The 22,849-nt window shown below is 54.1% G+C and overlaps 1 protein-coding gene across 1 annotated transcript in view; it reads left to right on the top strand.

Moving 5' to 3' along the window:
* The window catches only part of EFCAB6 (EF-hand calcium binding domain 6), a 135,410-nt gene that overhangs the window by 45,264 nt on the left and 67,297 nt on the right, over positions 1-22,849 (top strand). Inside the window, exons 9-15 of the mRNA XM_059680844.1 lie at positions 4,549-4,659; positions 5,742-5,847; positions 11,422-11,592; positions 14,196-14,255; positions 14,732-14,892; positions 17,153-17,320; positions 18,605-18,773. Coding sequence (XP_059536827.1) covers positions 4,549-4,659; positions 5,742-5,847; positions 11,422-11,592; positions 14,196-14,255; positions 14,732-14,892; positions 17,153-17,320; positions 18,605-18,773 — 946 coding nt within the window. The remainder of the gene's footprint in view (positions 1-4,548; positions 4,660-5,741; positions 5,848-11,421; positions 11,593-14,195; positions 14,256-14,731; positions 14,893-17,152; positions 17,321-18,604; positions 18,774-22,849) is intronic.

A 22,849-nucleotide genomic window follows, 5' to 3' on the forward strand; every position in this document is an offset into this window, starting at 1 on the left:
GATATGCTAAGGTCATTCAACCGCTCGCTATGATGTGCATTGACCACCAGGGGACAGACAGTCAACTGGTCGACCAGTCGCTGTGATGTGCACTGACCACCAGGGGGCAGATGCTCTGACCAGTAGTTTAGCTTGCGACTAGGGTCCAGCCAATCACGACTGAGCAAGATAGGCCAGACACGCCCTAGAGTCCTCCCACAGTCCCTCCCGGGCTGGCCAACCTCCCGTGTTCCTCCCTGGCCCTGATCATGCACTGGTGGGGTCCCTTAGCCTGGCCTGCACCCTCTCGCAATCTGGACTGAGGGACCCCCTCTCCCCAGTGCATGATTTTGTGCACCGGGCCTCTAATTTCAAAATAATCACATATATGAATCTTCTTTTGCAATGTCTTCCGTGGCTTAAAAATCTATAAATTCATCATTCTTACCCAGGCTTGAAAAAAACATTTTCCACACTGCTTGTTTTTTGTTGTTTTTATTCTTTGAAAACAAAACAAAACAAAACATTTTATAATCCATTCTGACATAAGGTGGTATCCAAATTAAATTATTTTTCCAAATAGGTAATCTACTTTACCATCACCACTTTTTAGCACTAACCAGGTGGTCTCCTAAGAGAGAATCTTCCGGGTTCTGCACTAAAGAATTGGCCCAGGAGAATGAGCTTGCGGCGAGACTAGTGTCAGCAATGAGCGGCCTCGGTGGCCCTGCCCCCGGTGGCCCTGCCCCGGGTGGCCCTGCCCCGGGTGGTCCTCTTAGGGATGGAGGAGGAGAGTAGGGGCCGGGCGGGCGCGACCTCAGAGGGGCACGTGCGGGAGGCTGTGGGCGGGGGAACCCCTCTGCGCCCTGAGTGTGAGGGTTCTACGCATCTGCGCGGGCACGCCTGGGAGATAGGGTGGGTGCCTGGGAGGTAGGGTGGGTGCCTGGAAGGTAGGGTGGGTCCCGTGCCGGACCACCGCAATAAAGCGAGCATTGCCATAGAGCAGGTCGGGATCTTTTCGCTTTCAGTTAGTAAAAACGCAGCATTTGTGAAGCTCAGTAAAGTGAGGTATCTCCGTAGATAAGTTAAAACTCATGAAACTGTACATGGAGAGCAAATGTCCATTTTATTGCACTTTAATTTAAGAAGTGAAATTTAAAAACTGGTGCTTTTAAGGCCAATAATACAGGAAATAATAAAGAAGGAAGCCAAATAAAATCTAATCTCTCATGCCTAACAAAACGATGTGAGAAATTCTTATATCCAATTTAAGAATGGGTAATATAGGAAAAAATAGGCATCTTTTAAAGTTTGTTGTTCTTTTAACTACTCAGGGTCTAGGGCTAAATTTAAAACACGAACAGCTTGGTAATGAGGCGTAAAATCTTTATCCAAATAATGGTTCAGAGACTTTAAAGCTGTTTCCCCGTGTGTTTCGAATGGAGGAGACGGTGCTGGAACAGCGAGCGCAGCCGTCATTACTGCCACGCTGTGCTTTTCGGAGCCGCCCGGCTTCACACCAGGTGGACCTGTTAACGGCCAGTCGCAGGAGGAGAGCGGGTATCAGGAGGGGCGGGAGGGCGGGAGAAACGCTGCCGGGACTCGCGTTCATCCGTCCCCGTGAGAGCGGGCCTCCCCCCAGAACCGCTCCTGCTGGGAATGCCCCGCGCTGCTACCCCTGCAGCTGGCGGAGCTGCGCAGCAGAGAACAGCCGTTTAGCCCAGATTGTGTGAGGCGGGACGGCATCACCCGGGGACGGATCCCCAGTTATTGCCCGGAGCGTCACACTCGGTGTCTGAGACCTCTTCTACCTCCACGCCCTTCAGGGAAAGGCGAAGCCAGGCATGAGGCGAGATCAGTGGTCCCGGGGCCAGGGCTGGGCAGGGAGTGACTCCAGGGTCACGGAGGGAGCAACTCCAGGGGCACCCGAGGGAACGTGGGGGTGGGGGGGAGAGGGAGCTGGTCCCTGCCCGGCTGTGATCTCTGATCCCGCTCACACGGGCCAGGTCTAGGCAGCCAGCAGGTGCTTGTGCGCTGATGGCAGGATCTTCCCCACAAGAAGGGGGATTAAGTGGAGTCATTGGTGGGGTAGACATGATGTCTGTGGCCTGAAGGGGCCGGGAAAGGGGGTCACTGAGAGAACCAAGGCTGACAGAGAGGGCCCCAAAGCAGGGAAGCCTTCGAGAGAAGCATGAATAGCGGTGCATCAGACTACTGTCGGAATCCACCTGTTGGATATTGCCACGTCTGCCTAACGATCCGTCCGCCAATCCATCTCTCTCCTCTTGACCATGTACATGGTGCTAGCAGCAGCAGAAGCAGTGATGATGATAACCATTATCAAGTGTCGACTGCCATAATCATAACCAAAGTGCTCTGCAGTTCTTAGCTGCTAACAACCCCCAGGTAAGTGGAAAGGCTGTAAGGAAGGTGACATCGCGCTAAGAGACGGGCTACTAGGGCCAGTCGCCCTGGTTACGGAAGGAAGTAGGGAAGGCTTCCTTGAGAGTGGAATGGTTCGACTAGACTCGCCAGAGGGATAGAACCAAGGAGGTGAAGTGTGGGAAGTGGGTCACGATGGGGAAGCAGCGGGTGTGGGAGCGAGGACAGGACCACAGCCTGTGAAGGACGAAGGACCGGTGTGGCTGGCGCCGGGGGAGCAGGGGGCGGCCCGGTGTGGGGTGCGGCCAGAGATGCTGGTAGGGCCCAGCTGCAGGCTGTGAGTGCCAGGAGGGCCTCGGTTTTACCCCAAGAGCATGGAGAGTCATGGTGGGACTTTAAGCAAGAGAGTAATCTGCTCACACGGGCATTTCAAAGAGCAGGCTGGTTGAAGTCTGGAAACCTACTGGGGAAGGCGGGCGAGACAAGCCCGATCGGGATTGCGGCAATAATTCGAGTGAAAGGGGAGGGTGGCTTTGCTTCTCCTGTGGATGCGCGAACGGATGGACAGCTGGGTGGTGGCACATGGGTCACCCAGGCTGAGCTGGCGAGACCCGGGGACTGTGATCTTAAAGAAACTAGCCTTGTCTCCCGCTGTCCCTGAAACTCGCGCCCTGGGCCTTGCTCTTTCGCCCCTGGCTGAACTCATGGGAGACCCCGCCTTTCCGTTTGTCTGGGCTGGCATTGCGGAGCCATTCTCACAGAGCGGTCAGTTGTGGGTTCCGTTAAACGGGGCCTGGCGCAGGCGAGATCCAGGGGCTCGGGGGCTGCTGCTCCCTCTCCCGCTTTGCACTTTGCTTCCTTCCTCACTTTGCAAACTTGTTCTCTGGCTCCTCCGGGGATTGAGAGCCCCGAGGAGGGGGAGGAAGAAGGGGGGCAGGAGAGTTCTAGAGGCCGGGGCTGCCCTGAGCGGGAGCCGTGGCTGGGTGTGTGGGTCGCACCTCCGACCACACATCCCTCGCTCTTTGTGAGGGCGCGTGCACCTCCCTCTCGTCTGACCGCGCGTTCCCTCCGCGGCTCCTGGCCCCGGAGGCAGAAGGAAACCCTCTGTGAAAGGCTCCAGTGGTGCCCTGGGGGGCGGAGGGCCGTGTGGTTGTGGGCGCACACGTACACTTGTTCTCTCACGGCGCCCGCGCCGATCCACACGAGAGCAGCTCTCGGCCGCGGGCTTCAGCAGTCAGTGCGGGCAGTCTGCCTCCCGCCCACTTGGCACCGCACGCCCTTGCTCAAGGCCCTCACACCCTGGTGTGGCAGCTGGTGTGGCAGCATGGAGGGCGCTCTGTCGGTAGCAGGGCAGTGGGGGGGGGGGACTGAGCTGGTGATGCCGCCCTGCAGGCGGGCGGGCTCTCTGACCTGTTAGCTCTGCTCCTTCCAACAACCCCCCTACTCCCCCAACACACACACACACACACACACACACACATGCACACACATACACACGCTCACACATGCATACACACACGCACACACTCACGCACACTCATACACGCACACACACGCACATGCGCACACTCACGCACACTCACACTCATACACGCACGCACACACTCATACACGCACACATGTACACACACGCACACTCACACACGCGCACTCACACACACTCATACATGCACACACATGCACACACACGCACACACACGCACACACACTCACTCACACACTCACACACACTCATACACACACACACACACAGGGTGCTCTCCCGCCTCACGGTCTGCATCCCAATCACCTCAAGGTCCTGTCTGCCACGTGAGGCGCAGTGCCAGCCCCAGGGCCAGAGCCGGGCTGCGGCGCGAGGGCCTCCTCTCTGCCCGCACCAGGCCCCAGTCCGCAGATGGCGAATCTGAAAGGATCGTTTCCCGCCTGTAGAATTTTAACAAATCCCTTTGTTTCTTCCTTCAGTGTGAGCTCCTGCTAATGGGACACAGGGACATGGAGATGGAGCAGCAGTTTGATTTTTCTTTGCTTTTTAAAAATCTGTTTGTAGTACTGTGTGACCAGATTATTTTGTTTACCTTAGAGTGTAAACTTTATGAAAATGCATTGCTGCCATTTAAAATTCAACATTGAACACCTAATCCGCACAGTGTTACAGGAATAATGTTTAAAACGTTTTCTAACACCCAGATTTGGACTTAGAACCACCAACAGAATCTACTGGAAGCAGTTTCTGACCTTGCTGCACGACCCTCAGTGGTCGGAGGCTCAGAGTTCCGGTCCCCCGGCCAAAAAGGACAGGTATGTAAAAACCCCTACGTTTTAGTTACACGTGTCATAGCATGTCAAAGGCTAGAGGAGATCTGAATTCCTTTCTCCTCATTTATTAATGAAAAATTAGCCTGCATGAATCATTATACGCTTTTACGGAGTGATTTGCAGTTTGTAAATTATGTTCTATACACACTGACTTAGAATCGCCTTATACCTACAAGGGAGGTGTAGTTATTATTCCAACTTCTAGATGGAAAGAGGAGACTACGGGGCGTCTGGCCAGGTCACGCGCTTAGAGAGCAGCGGAGGCAGACGCCACATGCACCCGTGCTCGCCGCCAGCACTGCCCTGAGCTCTGGGTTTTCTTGTCAAGTGGGGCATAAACACGCATTTGTCAAGTGTCACAGGGAAAGGACGCCACGTGGTAACCGAGTCTCTGCCCGCTCTGCGCGGTGCAGACGTGTGGGTTGCGGGAGACCGGGCCCTGGAGCCGTTATTTCTGGGCTCGCTCCCATGTCTGTCATCACGTGAGGTTTGCGTTGTCACATAAATTGTGGAGGGGCCCCACGGTGTGGGAAGCACTAAACTACGACACGTGAGAGTCCAGACTTCGCTCTCAGGAGCGTCTGTTCATGCTGATGTGCGCCTGTCGACGGCCCAGCCCGTGTAAACCTCAAAGGGAGAGCCGGCCTTGGATCTCAGCACCGCGCTCCACTGAAGCAAACGCACCAGCGTCATTCCCATCGCCCTGGGCCGCCGTCTGGGGTTCCTGAACACCTGATGAACCGCCCACACCAGCCCCAGCCAGGGCACAGACTCGCTAGAAGGCTGGGCACAGGCAGAGGGCAGAGGGCAAGGGGGAGGGAAGTGGCTCAGCAGAGCGAACCCTGGCAGCTGCATGCGCCCGCAGCCCTTGTGGGAGTCACACTGACCGAGGCTGTGGGGCCAGCATGCGCGCCTGCGCTTTCGGGAGAAGAGCTGTCCACAGGGAGACCGTTACTATAGCTGCTGTGCGGGTGATTTTTAGAATTTTGTTTTGCTTATGTAAGAACAAGTCTTAGTCAAGAACATGATTCTATTTCTGATTTTTCCTCTTCGTTTTCTTGTAGCACCAACCCTAGAAATCAGTGTTGCGGGGAAAATATCATCACCAAGTTATTCGCACGAGAAGACCACTACACACTGCTGAGGAAGACGCTGCTGATGGTCAGCTCGGTAAGGCTTCTGAGGCTGCCAGGCTGCCGGGCGGAGCGAGGCCGGCAGCAGCTGGGTGTGCACTCACTTATCCGGCAACAAGCGGTGCTTTTTGTTTTGTTAGTCCTCACCTGAGGGTATTTTTCATTGATTTTTAGAGAGAGTGGAAGGGAGAGTGAGAGACAGACACATTGATTGGTTGCCTCCTGCATGTGCCCTGACCAGGGCCAGGCATTGAGCCTGCAACCAAGGCATGTACCCTTGGCTGGAATCAAACCCGGGACCCTTCAGTCTGTGAACCAAACGGCCAGGCCAGCAAGTGTTTTTGGAGCCCCTGTTTATGCGGGGCATTACCCAGAGTCTGAGGAATCCATGGCTTGGCCGCCGGAGTCTGTCTAGTTGGGGGGACCGATGCCACATTCACTGTGATACAGGAAGACGCACAGGGGTGAGAACAATGCGTGGCCAGGTCGCTGAGAGCGGAGGGGCTGCTGAATCGATGAGTAACCCAGACCCACAAAGGCCCCCTCAGCCTAGAATTTAGGGCTCATGCCCGGCTTGTAGCTCAGAGCAGGGACATTCTCCAGGTTCCAGAGCAGCCTTAGTCGTGTGGTTGTCCTGCAGAGGGAGGCTGATCGGTGAGCGTGCAGCTCGCGCCGAAACATCAGCCCGTCGCACTGTACTCTGCATTTGAGAGCAGCGGCACTGGGGCATTTTTGATCCTTAGGTGACATTTCTCAAGTTCGTTATTTACTAAGCACATTCAGAAACCGAGTCTCTACCAGGTTCCAGCACCCCCGTGAGTTCCTCTCCCTCAGACGCCAGTATTACAGCAGAGGAGCCACTCGGGTGCCATGCCAGCCTTCCCGAGCCCGGAGACCACAGGCAGGCGCTCAGTGGGCGGCGCTCAGGGACGGAGCCCCAGGGGCCTTCTGGTGGGCGGGTGCCCTCTGTCCTGGCGGCTGCGCCCCTCTCCTCGGTCCATCCTCCAGGCCGTGCAGGGTTTCCGGGCGTAGTGTTCAGAGATTGGGGTTCTGTTCTCTGCGGGGACGTTTTTTGCTGGCGGTCCTGTTGTGATTGACCTTGAGGCCGCATGTGACCTGGCATCTGAGCAGCCATATGGGGCGCTTACCGGGTGCCACGCGCCGTCTTCAGTGATGGGCTGGCTTTCACCGGGGCAGCCTCTCCCAGCTCTGCGAGGGGCGCTGTTCTTGCCTCCTGTGTCCTTTGGTTTCGTCCCCATTGGCTGAGGAAAGGCGCAGGGGGTTGACGGCCTGAGGCTCCCTGAGTGCCGGCCCGGATTCAAACCTCCAAACTGGCTGCTCCAGAGCCGCACCCAGAACGGCACCCAGAGCGGCACCCAGAGCAGCACCCACAGCGGCACCCAGAGCCGCACCCAGAGCCGCATGGTCAGCCCTGCCTGGAGCCTCCCAGAGCTGCTAGCTGGCCGCCCCTTAAAGATAAATGAAGGCTTCGTGAGCTCCGCTTCTATTAATATATTAAGGAAACAATTTTAATTAAAAATAGTGCATCTGCTTCTCTCCTGATGGAGGGCTGTGATAATGTGAACTGACAGCCGCAAGTGCCCGGCTGTCGGACCCTCCTCGGACCCTCCTCGGCGTGCTGTTAGATGGAGAACCGCACGCACGGTGGAGGTGAGGATGCGCCCGCCTGCGCCGGGCTGCGGTGGGCGCTCAGGCTGAGGGCACAGCTGGACCATGCAGAGCTCCTGCCCATGACTGACTCACACTCTGAGTGTCAGGCCAGCAGCGACCACCCCACCGGATGCCTCAGAGGAGCAGAGAGCAGGGTTTCTGAGAGGGATTCCCCACCCCCACCCCCACCCCCACTCCCACCCCCACCCCTCACCTCCACCCCACCCCCACCCCTACCCCCCCCACCCCCACTCCCACCCCACCCCTCACCTCCACCCCACCCCCACCCTCACCCCACCCCCACCCCCACTCCCACCCCACCCCCACTCCTCACCTCCACCCCCACTCCCCATTTGCCTTAGTCCTGACCCCATCCTGGGACCTGGAAGGAGCGTTGAGGAGGAGCTGGCATGGGGACCTTGCCTGCTGCAGGGAGGCCCTGGGGAGTGGCCCCCTCCTGCGGTAGGAGGATGCGGAGCCATTAGAGCTGCTTGATCTGCTGCCGGTACTGTCAGGCAGCTGCATGTGCTGCTCCGCGCGCGCACGCTCGCCATCGCTGAGAGCGCGCCCGGGCACCGATCCCTTACGTTTCCGGCAGGTGTGGCTGTCTTTCTGTCACCCAGGAACAACTGCGCCCTGCCTCCTCACCTACTCATGTCTTCCGTGTCGTTATTTGCAGTTCATATGCTTTTGTAAATAGAATCTAAAAGAATCCTCAAAACACAGGAGAATTAATAATAGAGCTTAGAAAGTCTTTAGATATAAGGTCAATATGCAAAGAGAAACAATATTCCTAAGTAGAGCAATAAGCGATTAGAAAAAGAAGTTTAAAAATACAATTTCTAATCATATTTTTTAAAAATTAAATACCTAGAAATATATATAACAGACAATGTGTAAAGGCTCTATGTTGAAGACTACAAGATTGGTTATAGAAATAATACCAACCCTTCACAAGCATTCAGAATATATAGGAGGAAGCTAGATAAAAAACACCACCACAAGAAAAGAAAACCATAGACCTATATCCTTCATGAATCAGCAAAGCAAATCCAGAAATATAGAAAAAGGATTAAACGGTATGACCATGTGGGGTTTATTCCAGGATTGCAAGGTTGGTTTAACTTCCAAAAAATCAATTAATGTAATACACAACATTAGTAGACTTAAGGACAAAGCCTCATGATCATCTCAAAAGATGAAGAAAAAGTATCTGAAAAATCCAGTGCTCATTCATGATAGCAGCTCTTGAAAAATTAGGAATAGTGGGAACATACCCAAACCTGCTCAAGGGCATTTATGAGAAACTCATAGTCAATGGTACAAGACCAAATGCTTTTCCCTAAAGATCGGGAAAAACATAAGAATAAAGCTCTCGCTACTTCTCTTCAACATTGTACTAAAGTCCTAGACAAGCAATCAGAAAGGAAAAGAAAGAAAAGGCGTTCAGACTTGAAAGGAGAGTATAACTGTCTTTATTCACATACCATAGGATCTTGTAATAGTAAGTTCTAAGGAATGCACACACACTGCAAGAACTAATGTATGAGTCCAAGGTTGCAGGATATAAGATCAATATACAATATTCAGTTATATCTGTACAAACTAGCAATATGCAGTCTGAAAATGAGTCTCAGAAAGCCATTCCACTCACAGTAGCATCGAAAAGGATAAAATATCTAGGGATAAATTCAACGAAAGTAGTTACCCGACTTGTACACTGAAAACTATGAAACATTATTAAAAGAAAAAGATGTAAATAAATGAAGAGATAGTCCATATACATGGATTGGAATACTCATTAAGATTGCAAATCTTTCCAAACTGACCTATAAATTCAGTGCAAACCACATCAAGATCCAAGCTGGCTTTCTTTTTTTCTTTTTTCTTTTTGCAGAAATTGAAAAACTAATCTTAAAAATTCATATGGAAACGCAAGTTGGCAGAATAGCCAAAGCAATCTTGGAAAAGAAGAATGAAGTGAGAGCACAGCACTTCCAGGCAGGAACCTTCTCCGTGGAAAGCCACAGTAATAAAGACAGTGGAGCGGCAGGGGGCGAGGCATGCTGGTCAGCGGGCAGAACCGAGAGGAGAGAAATAAACCCTCACACTGCAGTCACCCCGTTTGGCAAATTCAGGGGGTGTTGGGGGAAAGAATAATCTCCTCAACAAATGGTGTTGAGACAGTTGGATATCCATATGCAAAAAGGCAAATTAACTTACATCACACACAAAAATTAACTTAAAATGTCCCTAGACCTAAAAATAAGAGCTAAAACGATAAAACTCTTAGAGACATGCGTAACTCTTTGTGACCTTGTGTTAGGCAAAGAGTTTTTAGACATGACACTAAAAGCATGATCCATTTAAAAAAAAACCCCAATAAGTTGTATTTATCAAAATTCAAACCTTTTGTGCGCCAGGAGATACCATTAAGAAAATGAAAGGACAGGCCACAGACTAGGATTTAATTACAACATATGTAATTAAAATATCTGGCCAAGGACCTGTATGTAGATGGAATATGTAAGAACGCTTAGAACTTAAGAAGAAGACAACCCAATTTTAAAAATGGGCCAAAGATTTTAATAGACAATTCACCAAAGAAGATATCTGAATAGTCAGTGAGCACATAGAAAGATGCTCACGCCCTAAGCAGTTGCTCAGTGGTTAGAGTGTCAGCACACAGACTGAAGGGTCTGGGGTTCGATTCTGGTCAAGGGCATGTACCTGGGTTTCAGGCTTGATCCCTGCCCTGGTCTGGGCGCATGTGGGAGGCAGCCAATAGATGTGTCTCTCTCACACTGATGTTCCTCTCTCTCTGTCTCCCTCTCCCCGCCTCTCTCTCAAAATCAATGGAAAAAATATATCCTTGGTTGAGGATTACCAACAACAACAAAAAGATGCTCAACACCACTAGACATTAGGGAGATATGAATTAAGACCATATGAGCTACTACTTCACATTTGATTACATGTGGCTATAATCAAACCCCTAGACCAGCGGCCGCTGGAAATCGATAGTGGTGATGATGGTTGCACAAGGCTATACATTTATTGAAAACCACCAAAAACTTGTCGATGATTCCTGTTTAGACACTAAAAAGTTGATTATCGCTCCCAAACCCCAAAATAAGCATGCCCGTATCCTAAATTACTAATTTTCCCCAAGAGAACCTCTGTCCCTTTCAGATTTTGGCCCAGAGTAAAGGCTGGCATTTACATGCCATTTTCTCACTTAATAAGCCCTTTTGCCACATTAATATTCACAGTATTTCTCTATGAGGCAGGGTTTTGTTTTTTTTTTTAATTTCCTGTTTTTCTGTAACAGTATCTCTCAATTTTGATATTTAATTTACTTGCTGGTAGTTTTTTTATTCTGGGGAAGAAGTTTGCCCCTCGGTATTTTGCTCACCATATGCTTTCTTTAGGCAGCAGGGCTGAAATCTTTCTCCCTAAGTACTTGTCCATTTATGTAACAAATGAGGTTGGTGGTAGTGAAAACACGCCTAATTAACATTCTTATTGAATTGGTGAATTGTAATTGAACTGCCAGGAAGTTTTGTGTCCCCTGAGGCTGATCCCGTCGCCTTCAGGTGGGGTTGGGGCAGGAGGGACTATTCCAGCTTCTGACAGGCACGTTGGCCTGCCCCGGGGAGGGGGTCAGCCCGGGGCCATCTCCTGCCCCTGTCCTAACAGGGAGCATTGTGGGAACTGCACTCGCAAAGTGCTAGTCTCCCCCACGCCCCATTGCTTGTTGAAATGTGTAAGATTTCTTTAACAGCTCCATGTTATATAATGATTATCAATTTCAGTACTCTAGTTTCATAGCATAATTCTGTTTACCGAAGCTCTCAGTTTATTAAATGATGCTAAACATATATATAACGCTTTCCTTCCTTTTTTCTTTTAAAAAATTCCCTTACACTCTCCTGCTCAGAAGGTGAACGGGCGGATAAAAGCGCCAGAGCTGCAGCACACCATCAACTCCATGGTGGTGAAGCTGAGCGACTCGGAGTTCAAGGAACTGCTGCGGACGCTGGACCCCGGGGGCTCGGGCCTGGTGGACATCAGCCGGTTCCTGGAGCTGCTGGAGGAGAGCCGTGGGGAGGTGAGTGCCGCGGCGCTCCGGGTCCGGTCACGGGGGAACGTGTTCTCAGTGAAATCAGGGGTGCTGGTGCCGTGCCGTTTAACGAAACACATCTCTTCGCTGAGGTAACTTTTCAGCTGCGGTAACTTTCATTTTAAGTCAGAATTAAGTGTGTAAGAGTTACTCAATTTGGACTTCTCCGGATTTTATTTTTTATTTTATTTTATTTTATTATTTTAAACCTCACCAGAGGATATTTTTCCATTGATTTTTAGAGAGAGTGGGAGAACAGGGGAAAGAACCGTCTCCCAGGCCGTGTGCAGATTGCTCCTCTGGGTTCCGTCCCGTTTGTAGAGTTCTTGTGTTAGTTCACCTTTTGTGTGATAACAGTGTTGCCTCTAGTGACTGACACTGGCTTTTAGTGTTGGTTTCTTTTGACCAAAAAATTGACATCAACAGATTCTTGTTGAAACTACAGGCCCAGTGCATGGTTTCGTGCACCGGTGGGGTCCCTTGGCCTGGCCTGCGCCCTCTCGCAATCCGGGACCCCTCAGGGGATGTTGGGCTGTGGGTTTCGGCCCGATCCCCACAGGCCAGGCTGGGGGACCCCACCAGTGCATGAATCCATGCATCAGGCCTCTAATATGCATATAAGATATTTGGTTAATCTCGTCCCGCCCTCCCCTCTCCCCGCTTCCCTCTGAGATTCATCAGTCTGTTCCATTTTTTCACGCCTGTACATTGAGCGTCTGCCCCCTGGTGGTCAATGTACATCATGGCTACAGGTCGAACGGTCGGTTGGTCTCTTAGGCTTTTATATATAGAGATGTGTAAGATTTCCTTTAATAGCTACAGATTAACCTTTCATTCTACTATTATCGTTTCCTGCATGGCCCCCTGTGCAAGGTGATAACCACAGCCTAAACCAGTGATGGTGAACCTATGACACGTGTGTCAGAGGTGACACGCAAACTCATTTTTTTGGTTGATTTTTCTTTGTTAAATGGCATTTAAATATATAAAATAAATATCAAAAATATAAGTCTTTGTTTTACTGTGGTTGCAAATATCAAAAATTTTCTTTATGTGACACGGCACCAGAGTTAAGTTAGGGTTTTTCAAAATGCTGACACGCCCAGCTCAAAAGGTTCGCCATCACTGGCCTAAACCCACACTACCAGGTCCTTCTTAGACTCGAATTCCAAAGTCCCAGAGCCCTTCCCACAGAGGAGTGAGTAATGACAGCTTTTCCTGAACTCCGCGTGGAACAGACCTGTAGGAGCTCTGACCCCACCGCAGCCTCGCACAGAGCCAGCATTTTTCCTTAAAACCAAAAATATAGACGTGTCAGCAATCTGCCCCCTCTCCCCCCTGCACCTGGCGAGTGCAGTGATGTTTGCTCTGTAGGAATCAGATCCTGTCAACTGCACCCCCTCCGGCCTCTGCCCCACTTCTGCTCCTCCCAGGGGCCATTCTGCAGGCCCTCCCAGGGACCCCTGACACCCCTGAAGGAACCCCTCTTGTAGTCCTCGACCTCCCACACCAGTCACGGTCTCGTGTGACATTATGTGGCCGGGCCTTCCCCTTGTACCGCAGGGGAGCCCAGCGCTGGGCTCACGCACAAAACGACTTGGTGAGAGACTGAATCATTCGGAAAATTAGAAAACATAGATATGGAGACAGAAGAGAATAAAAATCACCACTAATTCTAACCTCGAGGACTCCTTACCCACACTTATCCTCCCAAACCTACATACCGACACACACACACTTTTCTTTGCAGCTTAGTTATAATTACTATTACACCTCAATAAAGCTGCAAGAAACTGCATGTATTACTGTATAGAATTTGATGAGTTGGATTCAAGCTTTCATACATGATAATCTGTTTCATTTTAAAATGAGATCATGTAATCACAGCCTTTTTAGTTGTTGTCACTTATTAACATATTATTAACAGTGTCAATTCTGTTGTGTAACTTTAAAGACACAGAGTAACTATTCCCCGACCTTACAATCAAGGTGTCTTTTTTCTTTCATGACTTTCGGTACAATGACTATTGGGGTGCCTACTTTTTTTGCCTCACTCTGCGGTTTTCCGTTAGTATAAACTTCTAGAAATGGAATTATTGGATCAAAGAGTATATATTTTATTTTTAAATTATAATGGTTTAAAGAGGAATATGTGTGTAACATACAGACTGCAGGCGATGGGAAGGGACTGCGTGAGGAGCGAGTGTCCTCCCGCTCCCTGGCCCCGGGAGTAGCCACTGCCCCCGGGGTCTGCAGCGGTCACACCGGCGGAGGTCATTCCCGGCCACCCCGCACTTCGTTGCTTTTTCGTTCTCACCACGTTGACAGGCAGCAGTGCCGCCTCATCATTCTCTCACTCTGCATCTACTTCATTTCTAGATGATGGACTTGTTCGTGTTTATTGTACTTTTTAAAAATAAGTGCCAGTTCGGGGTTCTTGTTCCCATTTCCAGGGGGTCAGAGGGCAGCCTCACCGGCTCAGTGTCACGGCCGCTGGCTGACGGGCATGGCTGGCCGTCACAGTCGGACTCAGAGCTCCGCCTGCCCTTGTAGTGACCTGTATTCACTCGCGTCCTTTCTCTCCCACTCAGATAGGGAAGCCGTCCTCCGGGGGGGACGCCCAGGCGTCACACCTGCTGGCCTGGGACTTAGTAAGTACCCTTCCCCCCTCCGTAGTCCCAGGTGCCCTCTCCATGGTTCCGTGGTCCCAGGGTGCTGCCTCTGTGGTTCTGTGGTCCTGGGGTGCCCCCTCTGTGGTCCCGGATGCCCCCTCCCTCCGTGGTCCTGGGGTGCCCCCTCCGTGGTCCCAGGATGCCCCCTCACTCTGTGGTCCCGGGGTGCCCCCTCCCTCCGTGGTCCTGGGGTGCCCCCTCCGTGGTCCCGAAATGCCCCCTCCCTCCATGGTCCTGGGATGCCCCCTTCGTGGTCCCGGGATGCCCCCTCCCTCTGTGGTCCTGGGGTGCCCCCTCCATGGTTCCAGGATGCCCCCTCCCTCCGTGGTCCTGGGGTGCCCCCTCCATGGTTCCGGGATGCCCCCTCCCTCCGTGGTCCCGGGGTGCCCCCTCCGTGGTCTCGGGTGCTCCCCCCAGGCCACACGCCTGCAGCCTGTGACCGTGTGTGTTCTCAGGTGGAAGGGATGGTGCGGGACTCCATCAGCAGGAACCTCCTGGCGTTCCACGACCTGCTGTGCTCCTACGACTTGGGAGACACGGGGCTCGTCGGGGCAAACAACTTCAAGAAAGTGATGCACATATTCTGCCCGTGCCTGACGACGGAACATTTAGCAAAGTGAGTCTCAGCAACAGAAGTCCTTCCTGCCGTGTTTCAGTCACGGCTGCTTCCATCACTCTGATCCTCCTCGAAGCGTGCTCGCGGTGCTAGCGGCAGTGTCGGTCACGGCCGCTCACACATCCCGGCCAGCGCCGGCTCCGCTGGGAGTTGCTCTGTGACAGTCTCCGCACGGGGGGGGGGGGGGGGGGGGGGGGGCCGTCGGTCCTCCTCACGATGGGAGACGCAGGCCCTGAATGGCCGGTTCCGGCGGCTGGCTCCGTGAGGCGGTGGGTGGCTCACGGTTCGCCGTGCAGCACCGCGCTCCGCACGTGGGGATCCGGTGAAACGATCGTAATAGTCACAGGCCCCTGCTGAGCGGCGTGGCGTCAGCACTCGTGACCGTTACCACAGCTGGCTACTGAGTGCACATGCACACGCGTGTGCACACACACACACGCACACGTGCCAGCTGGCTTCCTGCTCACCGCCGGGGCATCTTGTAGGCGCGGAATGGGACGCAGGAGAGAGGCGGCGCCCAGCTCGCGCTCAGCCTCTGCTGGGAGGGAGTGCGGCCACACGCTCTCTGGGGAAGTGCCTGGTTCCTGCAGGCTCAGATATAAAGACTCATTGGATGACACTGAGGGTGCGGGATGACAGCAGCGATGGCCCCAGTTGCCAGTGAGCTAGGAAGTGCTGCTGCAAAGCCGAGTTCATGTCCGAAAGTCCAGTCTCACTCCTCACGAGACCCTGACGGTCTGCATGGCCTGAGAACACACACGCGTCCCCTCCGTGCTCTGGGTGGGGTCACGGGACACGCCTCTGAGGAGCCCGCTGTGCACACAGAGGCAAGGGCGGACGGGCGAAGAGGCCTCAGCGTTCACACGAGGCCGGCTGTGGCCGCGGGCGCCCGGCAGCCTCCAGGGCCACCCCTGAGGGTGCCTGTCCTTCCTCTGCACCCGGCCACAGGCCGCTCAGACCCGCCGGCTGGCACTTTATCGCCCCTCCCCGCCCCCCCCGCCCCAGCAGCCTCTGCTCAGCTCCCCACCAATCTGATTACTTTGTACTTTCTATGATTTTACATAAGTGAAAGCACACGTGGTGTTCGCTTCTTTTTTTAACATTTTTAAAATCCTCACCTGAGGGTATTTTTCCCATTGCTCTTAGAGAGAGTGGGAGGGAGGTGGGGAGGGAGGGAGAGAGAGAGAGAAACATCAATGATATAACTATTGGCTGCCTCTAGCACATGCCCCTCCTGGGCCTGGAACTGAGCTGCACCGAGGTCTGTGCCCTGACCGGGTCCAACCCGCCACCCTTTGGTGTGAGGGCCGCCGCTCTAACCACTGAGCGACCGGCCAGGGCGGTGCTGCTTCTTGTCAGGCTCCGTTCACCCTCACAACGGGTCTGGGGTTCATTTTGTTGCTACGGATTCCAGCGGGTCCCTTGTCATTGCGGAGTTGCGTTCCACGGTGGGGTGCATGCCTGGTGCATCCACCGGTGCTGGGTGCTTGGTGTGCGTCTGATTTGGGGCTGGTACCCGGAGGGCTGGGCCTGTGGTACGGGCCTCTGTGGACACTCACACCCACTTCTCCAGGGCGGAGTGGCTGGCTCCTCGGGCAAGTGCACGTTTGTGGGGCGCGGTTACGGTGTTTTGGCCAGGTTCAAACCTCGGACTAATGAAAGGACCGGGTCCTCTCATTGCCACGTGCAAGTCCCAGCTGGAGGGCAGGGCCCTTCCAGCACAATCATAGCCAACGGCTGTGGTTGTAAGCTTGACCCTATGGTCCAAACACGTGGCCCCACGTGCCTTGTGATAGAGTTCAGGTGCATGCAGTTAAGTGGGGATGAAACTCACGAGAATGCTGTAAACAACGTGATCACGCCCCTACTTGGCCTCGTGGCATCTGCTATAAAATAAAGACACGGCTTGTGGGCGCCCGCGCTGTCTCCTCATCAGGGAGCAGCGTCCCGCCGAGACCCAGCTTCCATTCTCTTGTCTGTCTTTTCTCAATCCTTTCACCCCCGCCCCCCCAACCCACTCAGGGTCACTGAACCAGGCTGAGCTGGCATGGCACATAAGGCGCCCTGGGGCTGAGTATGCCATGGCCGTGCCGGCTCCCCACACACGTCCAGCTGCCAAGCCAGCTTTCCCAGCGGCTGCTGCCCATGCCGCACACCAGGCGGGCGGTGTGCAGGTGCCCACACACTTGTCGCCCACGCACGGAGGGCCCGTCTTTTCGTTTCCGCCGTTCTAACGGGCGTGTTGTGCTAACCTTTACAGACTCTGCAGCAAGTTTAAGGATTCAGCCTCGGGAAAGGTCCTGTACAAGAACCTCCTGGCCAGCATGGGCGTCCAGGGCCTGCCCGCCGCCCGTCCAGCTAATGCCGTGAAGGACCGGCCGCCCCGCGAGCACGGGCAGAAGGGGCCGCCGCCGGAGAGCGCCGAGAGGTAATGAGAGGCAGATGCAGGCGCAGCGAGAACCTGGGCGCTGTGGGGCAGGCAGTTAGTGAACCTTTGTGTAAACGTGAGTGTGTTCATATTGTATTATTTAGATAAGAAAGATGGCAGACTGTCAACGCAGTGCTGGAGGCAGCGGGTTTTAGAGCCGGCAGAGAGCTGAGGGGTTACTGAACTGACCTACTCATTCTAGAAATGAGGCACTGAGGGCCTGGGGACTCGCCTCAAGTTTCACAAAGTCCGTGGCCGTCCGGGCCCCGGAACCCCGGGCTTCCGGGCCCAGAGGCCCGGCTGCCGCGCAGCCATCACAGACTTGCCCTCACCCGCTCTCTGCCCCCTGGGACCCTCCCGCACTCTTCCCTGCAGAATCGCCTCCGCCAGGGCACGCTCCCTACCAGCGGTGCAGGGCTCCCGACATGCTGGCCAATGGAGTTGTAACGAGGAAACATACTTAGGAAACCTCGCCCTTCTTCACTTTGGAAAATACAGGTTTAGTCTAGTGAAGAGATAGTATTCTTACTTGCTTGTTCATAGCTTACAATAAATCCATGAAGAAAGGTAAGATGTAAAGTATTCGGCAGACTTCACCGTCCCCTTTAGGAGCCCCTAAGTGCGAGCCAGGGGCGGTCAGCGCTCTGCTAACGGCAGTTGGCATTGGGCATTCGGGTGGTAGCTGCGTTATAAACGGCAGAGAGGTGGCCCTTTGAGAGCAGGTTAAATGCTCAGAGGTGAGTGGTCTGCCCCCTAAACCAGGAGGGAAGTCTTGGCAGCTGAGCATTTCCTAAAACGCGGGGTGTGCGGAGCAGAGCGCTCCTCAGAGCCGGCAGGTTCACTCCCGGCTGTGTCCCGGCCCCACGCCTCGCCCCCCCACACCTCGTCCCCGGGCCGAGAGGCGGCTGGAGCTGAGGAGGCCGTTCCTCTGCGCACACGCCCCTCACACTGCACGCAGCCCCCCCCCCCGGAAGGACCTGGGAGCGGCTGTGGCGCCCTTCCTTCCCGCGGAGGGTGATGACCCCTGGGACCTGGATGCCACACAGCAGCCTGTTGGGAGCTTCATTTCCTGGGTCACACGAATACCCTTCCCGCCACGCCTGCCTGACCCAGCGTGGCCAGCCAGCTCCGAGCGCAGGAGGAATCTCACACAGGCGCAGCCTTCTCTTCCCGAGGCTCCTGCCCCCACCTGCCACCACGCGGGCCCGGGGGGAGGGCGGGGGTCTGGGGTGGAACGTGGGGGTCTGTAAGCAGCCGCCGGACCTGTGCCTGCTGTGATTTCAGAGCCAAGCCCACAGAGGACAAAAGCGCCTGGACCAAGACGGTGACCAGGGAGGAAGCGGTGGAAAAGCTCCGGCACTGGGTCCAGCAGCAGGACCCCGCGTTCAGGAAACAATTTCTCAACTTCAGCAAGGACCTCGACGGCAGAGTGGACTGGTACAACTTCAGGAAGGTAGGACGGGCCTCCGTGTTTGTGTCTCTGGCCCGAGGCGGTCGGCTGCTCTGTCACAGGACAAGCTGCGAAGGCGTGGCGCTGGGTTTTCCGTTCTCGGCCGGACAAAGCAGGTCACGCCTAGGCCTCTCCGCGGCGGGAGAGGCTCCTCTCGGCCAGTGTCGGCGGCCACTTTCTGCAGAGAACGCTTCTGATCTGCGCCCACGCTGCCCTCGCAGGCAGATGGGGTGGGACCAGGCCTTGCAGGCCCCTCGCTGCAGGGGGAGTGCCCGACGCTGGGGCTTGTCCCGCCAGAGAGGGGGAGAGGCGGGCAGGAAAGGAGCTCAGGCATGTGCTGTGGGTACTGGCGAGCCGGCCAGAGGGCCCGGCCGGAAGGGTCTGCATAGACTTCTCAGAAACCAGCTCAGAGGGTTGCTTCAGACTCCTGTTCCGACGCCTCTCGCTAGTCAGCGTCAGCTCTTGCTAAGGAAGGCATTTCACTCACGTGTAGCCGTGTCCGTGTGGACAAATTCAGAGGAGGCAATGGAAGACATTTCCAAGAAGGGATCATTATATTAGTGCCACCATGTATGGGGGGTCCGCCCCGGTAGATGCTGTCACAGGCTCTTTGCATGTCTTCTGTGCCAGCTCCGACAGCAGCCCCCGGGCGGGTGGAGGAGGAGGGGCTGGCGGCACAGAGGTGGGGACAGGCTGCTGAGACAGCCCACACCTCCGCTCACAGACCGAACTGAGGACACGGAGGCCTGAGGGTACGTGAGCACGTGGGCGTGGTGGGAGGGTGGATGCAGGAAACACAGGAATCCGGCGGCAGAGGAGGGAGAGCTGCGGGACGACTTGGGCCAGGCGGGGCGTCAGCGCCCCACACCCACGAGCCGCCCGTCCTCGCCGAGGACACTGTCACAGGCTCCCCGCGTGGTCGGAGGCTCGCCCACTGTGCCAGTCCAGTCAGTGACGCATGACCTGTCTCCTCCTTTTCCCGGTTTAACGTGAGAGGCCACCAGTGACACCACATGAGGGGACCGCCCTTCCCGAGGCAGCCGTTGGGGTTTGGTGAGCTCGTGTGCTGCTCACGGTTCGATGTGTGACCTCTGCGGGGGCAGGAGAAGGCGCGGTGCTTTCCGGGCTCCTGCTAGACCCGGTCTGAGCGTGTCACCCATTCATTACATCGTTTCTCGCACACCCTGTCCCCCGTGTTCTCCCTCCCCGGGGGCCTTCCCAGTTCACTGCTCTGGCGCCTGTGCCACAGGGCTGTGACTGCTGCGTGTTTTTAATGGCATTTTATTTAAACGATGAGTCGAGAGCTGGTGGTGGTGCAGGAAACTGCTTTGGAACTCTAGGGAGATCTAGAACCTTCCTATTTCTTCCTTGCATACGTTTCTTTTCTCTCTCCCTCCATCACATGAGGAATGAGCAGCACACTCCCCCAAACAGCGTGTGAAATCAGAGGCTGCGATTTCTCTCTCTGTGATGAGGATCGGGAAGCTGCCTGAGCAGGGCCCGTGCAGAGCTCTGCAGTGTCCAGAGCCCAGGCTGCTTCCAGCCTCTCCTCTTTCAGGTCAGCCCCATGCCTGCAAGACGGCAGCTGGAGCACCAGCCGCCACACAGGTTTCAGGCACAAGGGCTTGAGCTAGACAAGTCTTTCTGTCTTAACCCTTTGCGGTCGTATGTCTGCTCTCAGCCACCACAGCAAGGCCGTACGAATCTTAACTCTGTTCATTCATGTATCAGTTCATAATTTCTCTGAAAGCTCTTAAGTGTCTAAGCGACCTTGTCACGAACCAAAACATTGCCCTGACAAATTGGAGATATCAAAACTCAATATAAACAAACGCGGTCGTTCCACACTCGCCATGCAAAACACCGTGGCGAGTCAGGCGCCTTTTGAGAGCGAAGAAATCGACAAGCTTCGGAGATACTTCGCAGAATTTCAAATAAAGCTTTACAGATTACGTTTAACTGTAATTAGGCATTCTCACTTGTTAAGATATTTCAAAATAATCCTCCAAAATGGCAAAAAGAAAGTTACCGAAAGAAGTGTACTGCGAATCTGAAAGTAACGATGAAGAGTTTTATTTTGGCACCTTGAATACTGGCTCTGACGTAGAAAGTGATAACGTTTGTAGTGATTCTACTAGTAGTGACGTAGTTCCAAAAAGGAATTAATAAATCTTGTTTATCCTTCATAATCTTGCATGTTAGGTATCACTGCTCTTTCAATGGAAATTAATTCCGACCAGTACGACACCCATGTCCAAATTTAATACGACCGCAAAGGGTTAAAACAGCATTTTAGAAGCTTCTCCCAGCAGCTTTTCTTATGGACCAGGCCTGTGTGTGAGAGTGTGTGTGTGTGTGTGTGTGTGTGTGTGAGAGAGAGAGAGAGAGAGAGAGAGAGAGAGAGAGAGAGGGGTTGAGAGAGAGAGAGAGATTGAGAGAGAGATATTGAGAGAGAGAGATTGAGAGAGAGAGATATTCCAGGCTGGGAACATGGCCACCTCCAGGAGAAGCACGGTTCTCTCCGTGGGAGAAGGGAGGTACACGCTGGGCAGGCGAACAGTCTGTCGAACTCCGTCAGGAAACACGGAGGGTGCCTGTTGCGCACTTGGCAGGGCCCGCGCCACCTGGGGAGCGCGGATGGAAAGGAGGCTTGATTGCCTGGTGACGGTGACCCGTGGGGAACATAACATGACAGGACACCCAAGGACACAGACGTCAAGATTCGTCTAATTGAGTAATTAGCCTAATTGAGCTACTGCACCCGCCAGGAGCGGGGGATGCTTTCCCACTCCCATTCCCTGTAGCCGGCTGTTCCTGTGCGACGTTGTTATTCGTCACCCTCATAAGCACCCTGAGCGCGGTGGAGCTCTCCCCTTCTCAGGTCAGTCCACGGACGTGGGGCCGCAGAGCTGTCAGCAAACAGCCCCGGGCGGGCGTGCCTTCGGGCAGCAGCGTCTGTCACAGCCCGGCCAGCGCCCCAGATTCTTGGGCTCTGGCTCCTGGCTTCTCATCCCTCCAAGGCGGGGCCTGGCCTAGCTCAGGAGCAGGTGTCCCTTCTGCGCCCCAGCAGGTCCTCATGCCCTTCCCACCCCACTACCGTCGCTTCCTCACGGGGCTTCCAGCCCGGCCATGGGAAGCGGATGGAGTGCCTGTCCGGAGGCCGGGCCGGGGGAGGGGACGAGCAGTCCGCGCCCGCTAGCTTCCTGTTGTAGACATGCTCCTGATCTTGCAGGTGGTTTCAAGGGGAGACCAACTGTGCGTTCGAGGTCCTCACATCTTCAGATTTGTTGGTCCAAGCCCCACACAACCGCAGGAGCAGTCGCCAGACTTGGTGTCCACCGACCGCAACTCGAGGCTTCCGTCTCTGCCTTGGGGTTGCCAGGCCTCTCTCCCGGGTGGGCCTGACTACCACAGCGTGGGGCCGTGCCGGCTGCTTCTCAGAACTTGTCAACTCCGGTGTCAGACTTCAGCCCTGAGCGGTTCCAGAGGTCAGCCCCGTCTGGGAGGGGACCAGTCCTGGTTTGAGCCTGTCCCCTCCATCTCCAAGTTCGAGAACCTAGCACCACACACCTAGCGCACGCTCTGCTGGGGGGCCCCAGCTGTTTCTCAGGCTCAGTCCCCTCCCAGAATCCTCAGCTGCTCCCCGGGAAAACGCAGTCGCATGGCCTCAGTGCGCCTCTGCAGGGCCCTTCTCACCTGGGAACTTCAGTCCCCGTGACAGCACTGCTTCCCCAGCTCTCCGGTGCCTTTTTAGTTTTTGTAATGGGTTGGGCTTTTTCAGGTGTTTTGTTGTGTTGTGGTTTTTTTCATTGAGAATGTTGGCTTGCTATCAATTACTCCATCCTACCCAGAAGCATTTGAAGTCTGTCAGTTTTATTAGTAACCACTTTATTGTTATTGGTATTTTTCTCTCATATATTTGTTTTATTTTTTTATTTCTATTATCTTGATTATTGTCTTCATTCTACTTCATTGAGATTTAATTTGCTTTTCTTTTTCTAATTTCTTGAGATGAAATGTTAGATCATTACTGTTCAGCCTTTATTTCTCTAATGTATGAATTGATGGCTATACATTGC

This window comes from Myotis daubentonii, chromosome 2 (genome assembly GCF_963259705.1).
Source record: "Myotis daubentonii chromosome 2, mMyoDau2.1, whole genome shotgun sequence".
Classification (NCBI taxonomy): Eukaryota; Metazoa; Chordata; class Mammalia; order Chiroptera; family Vespertilionidae; genus Myotis; species Myotis daubentonii.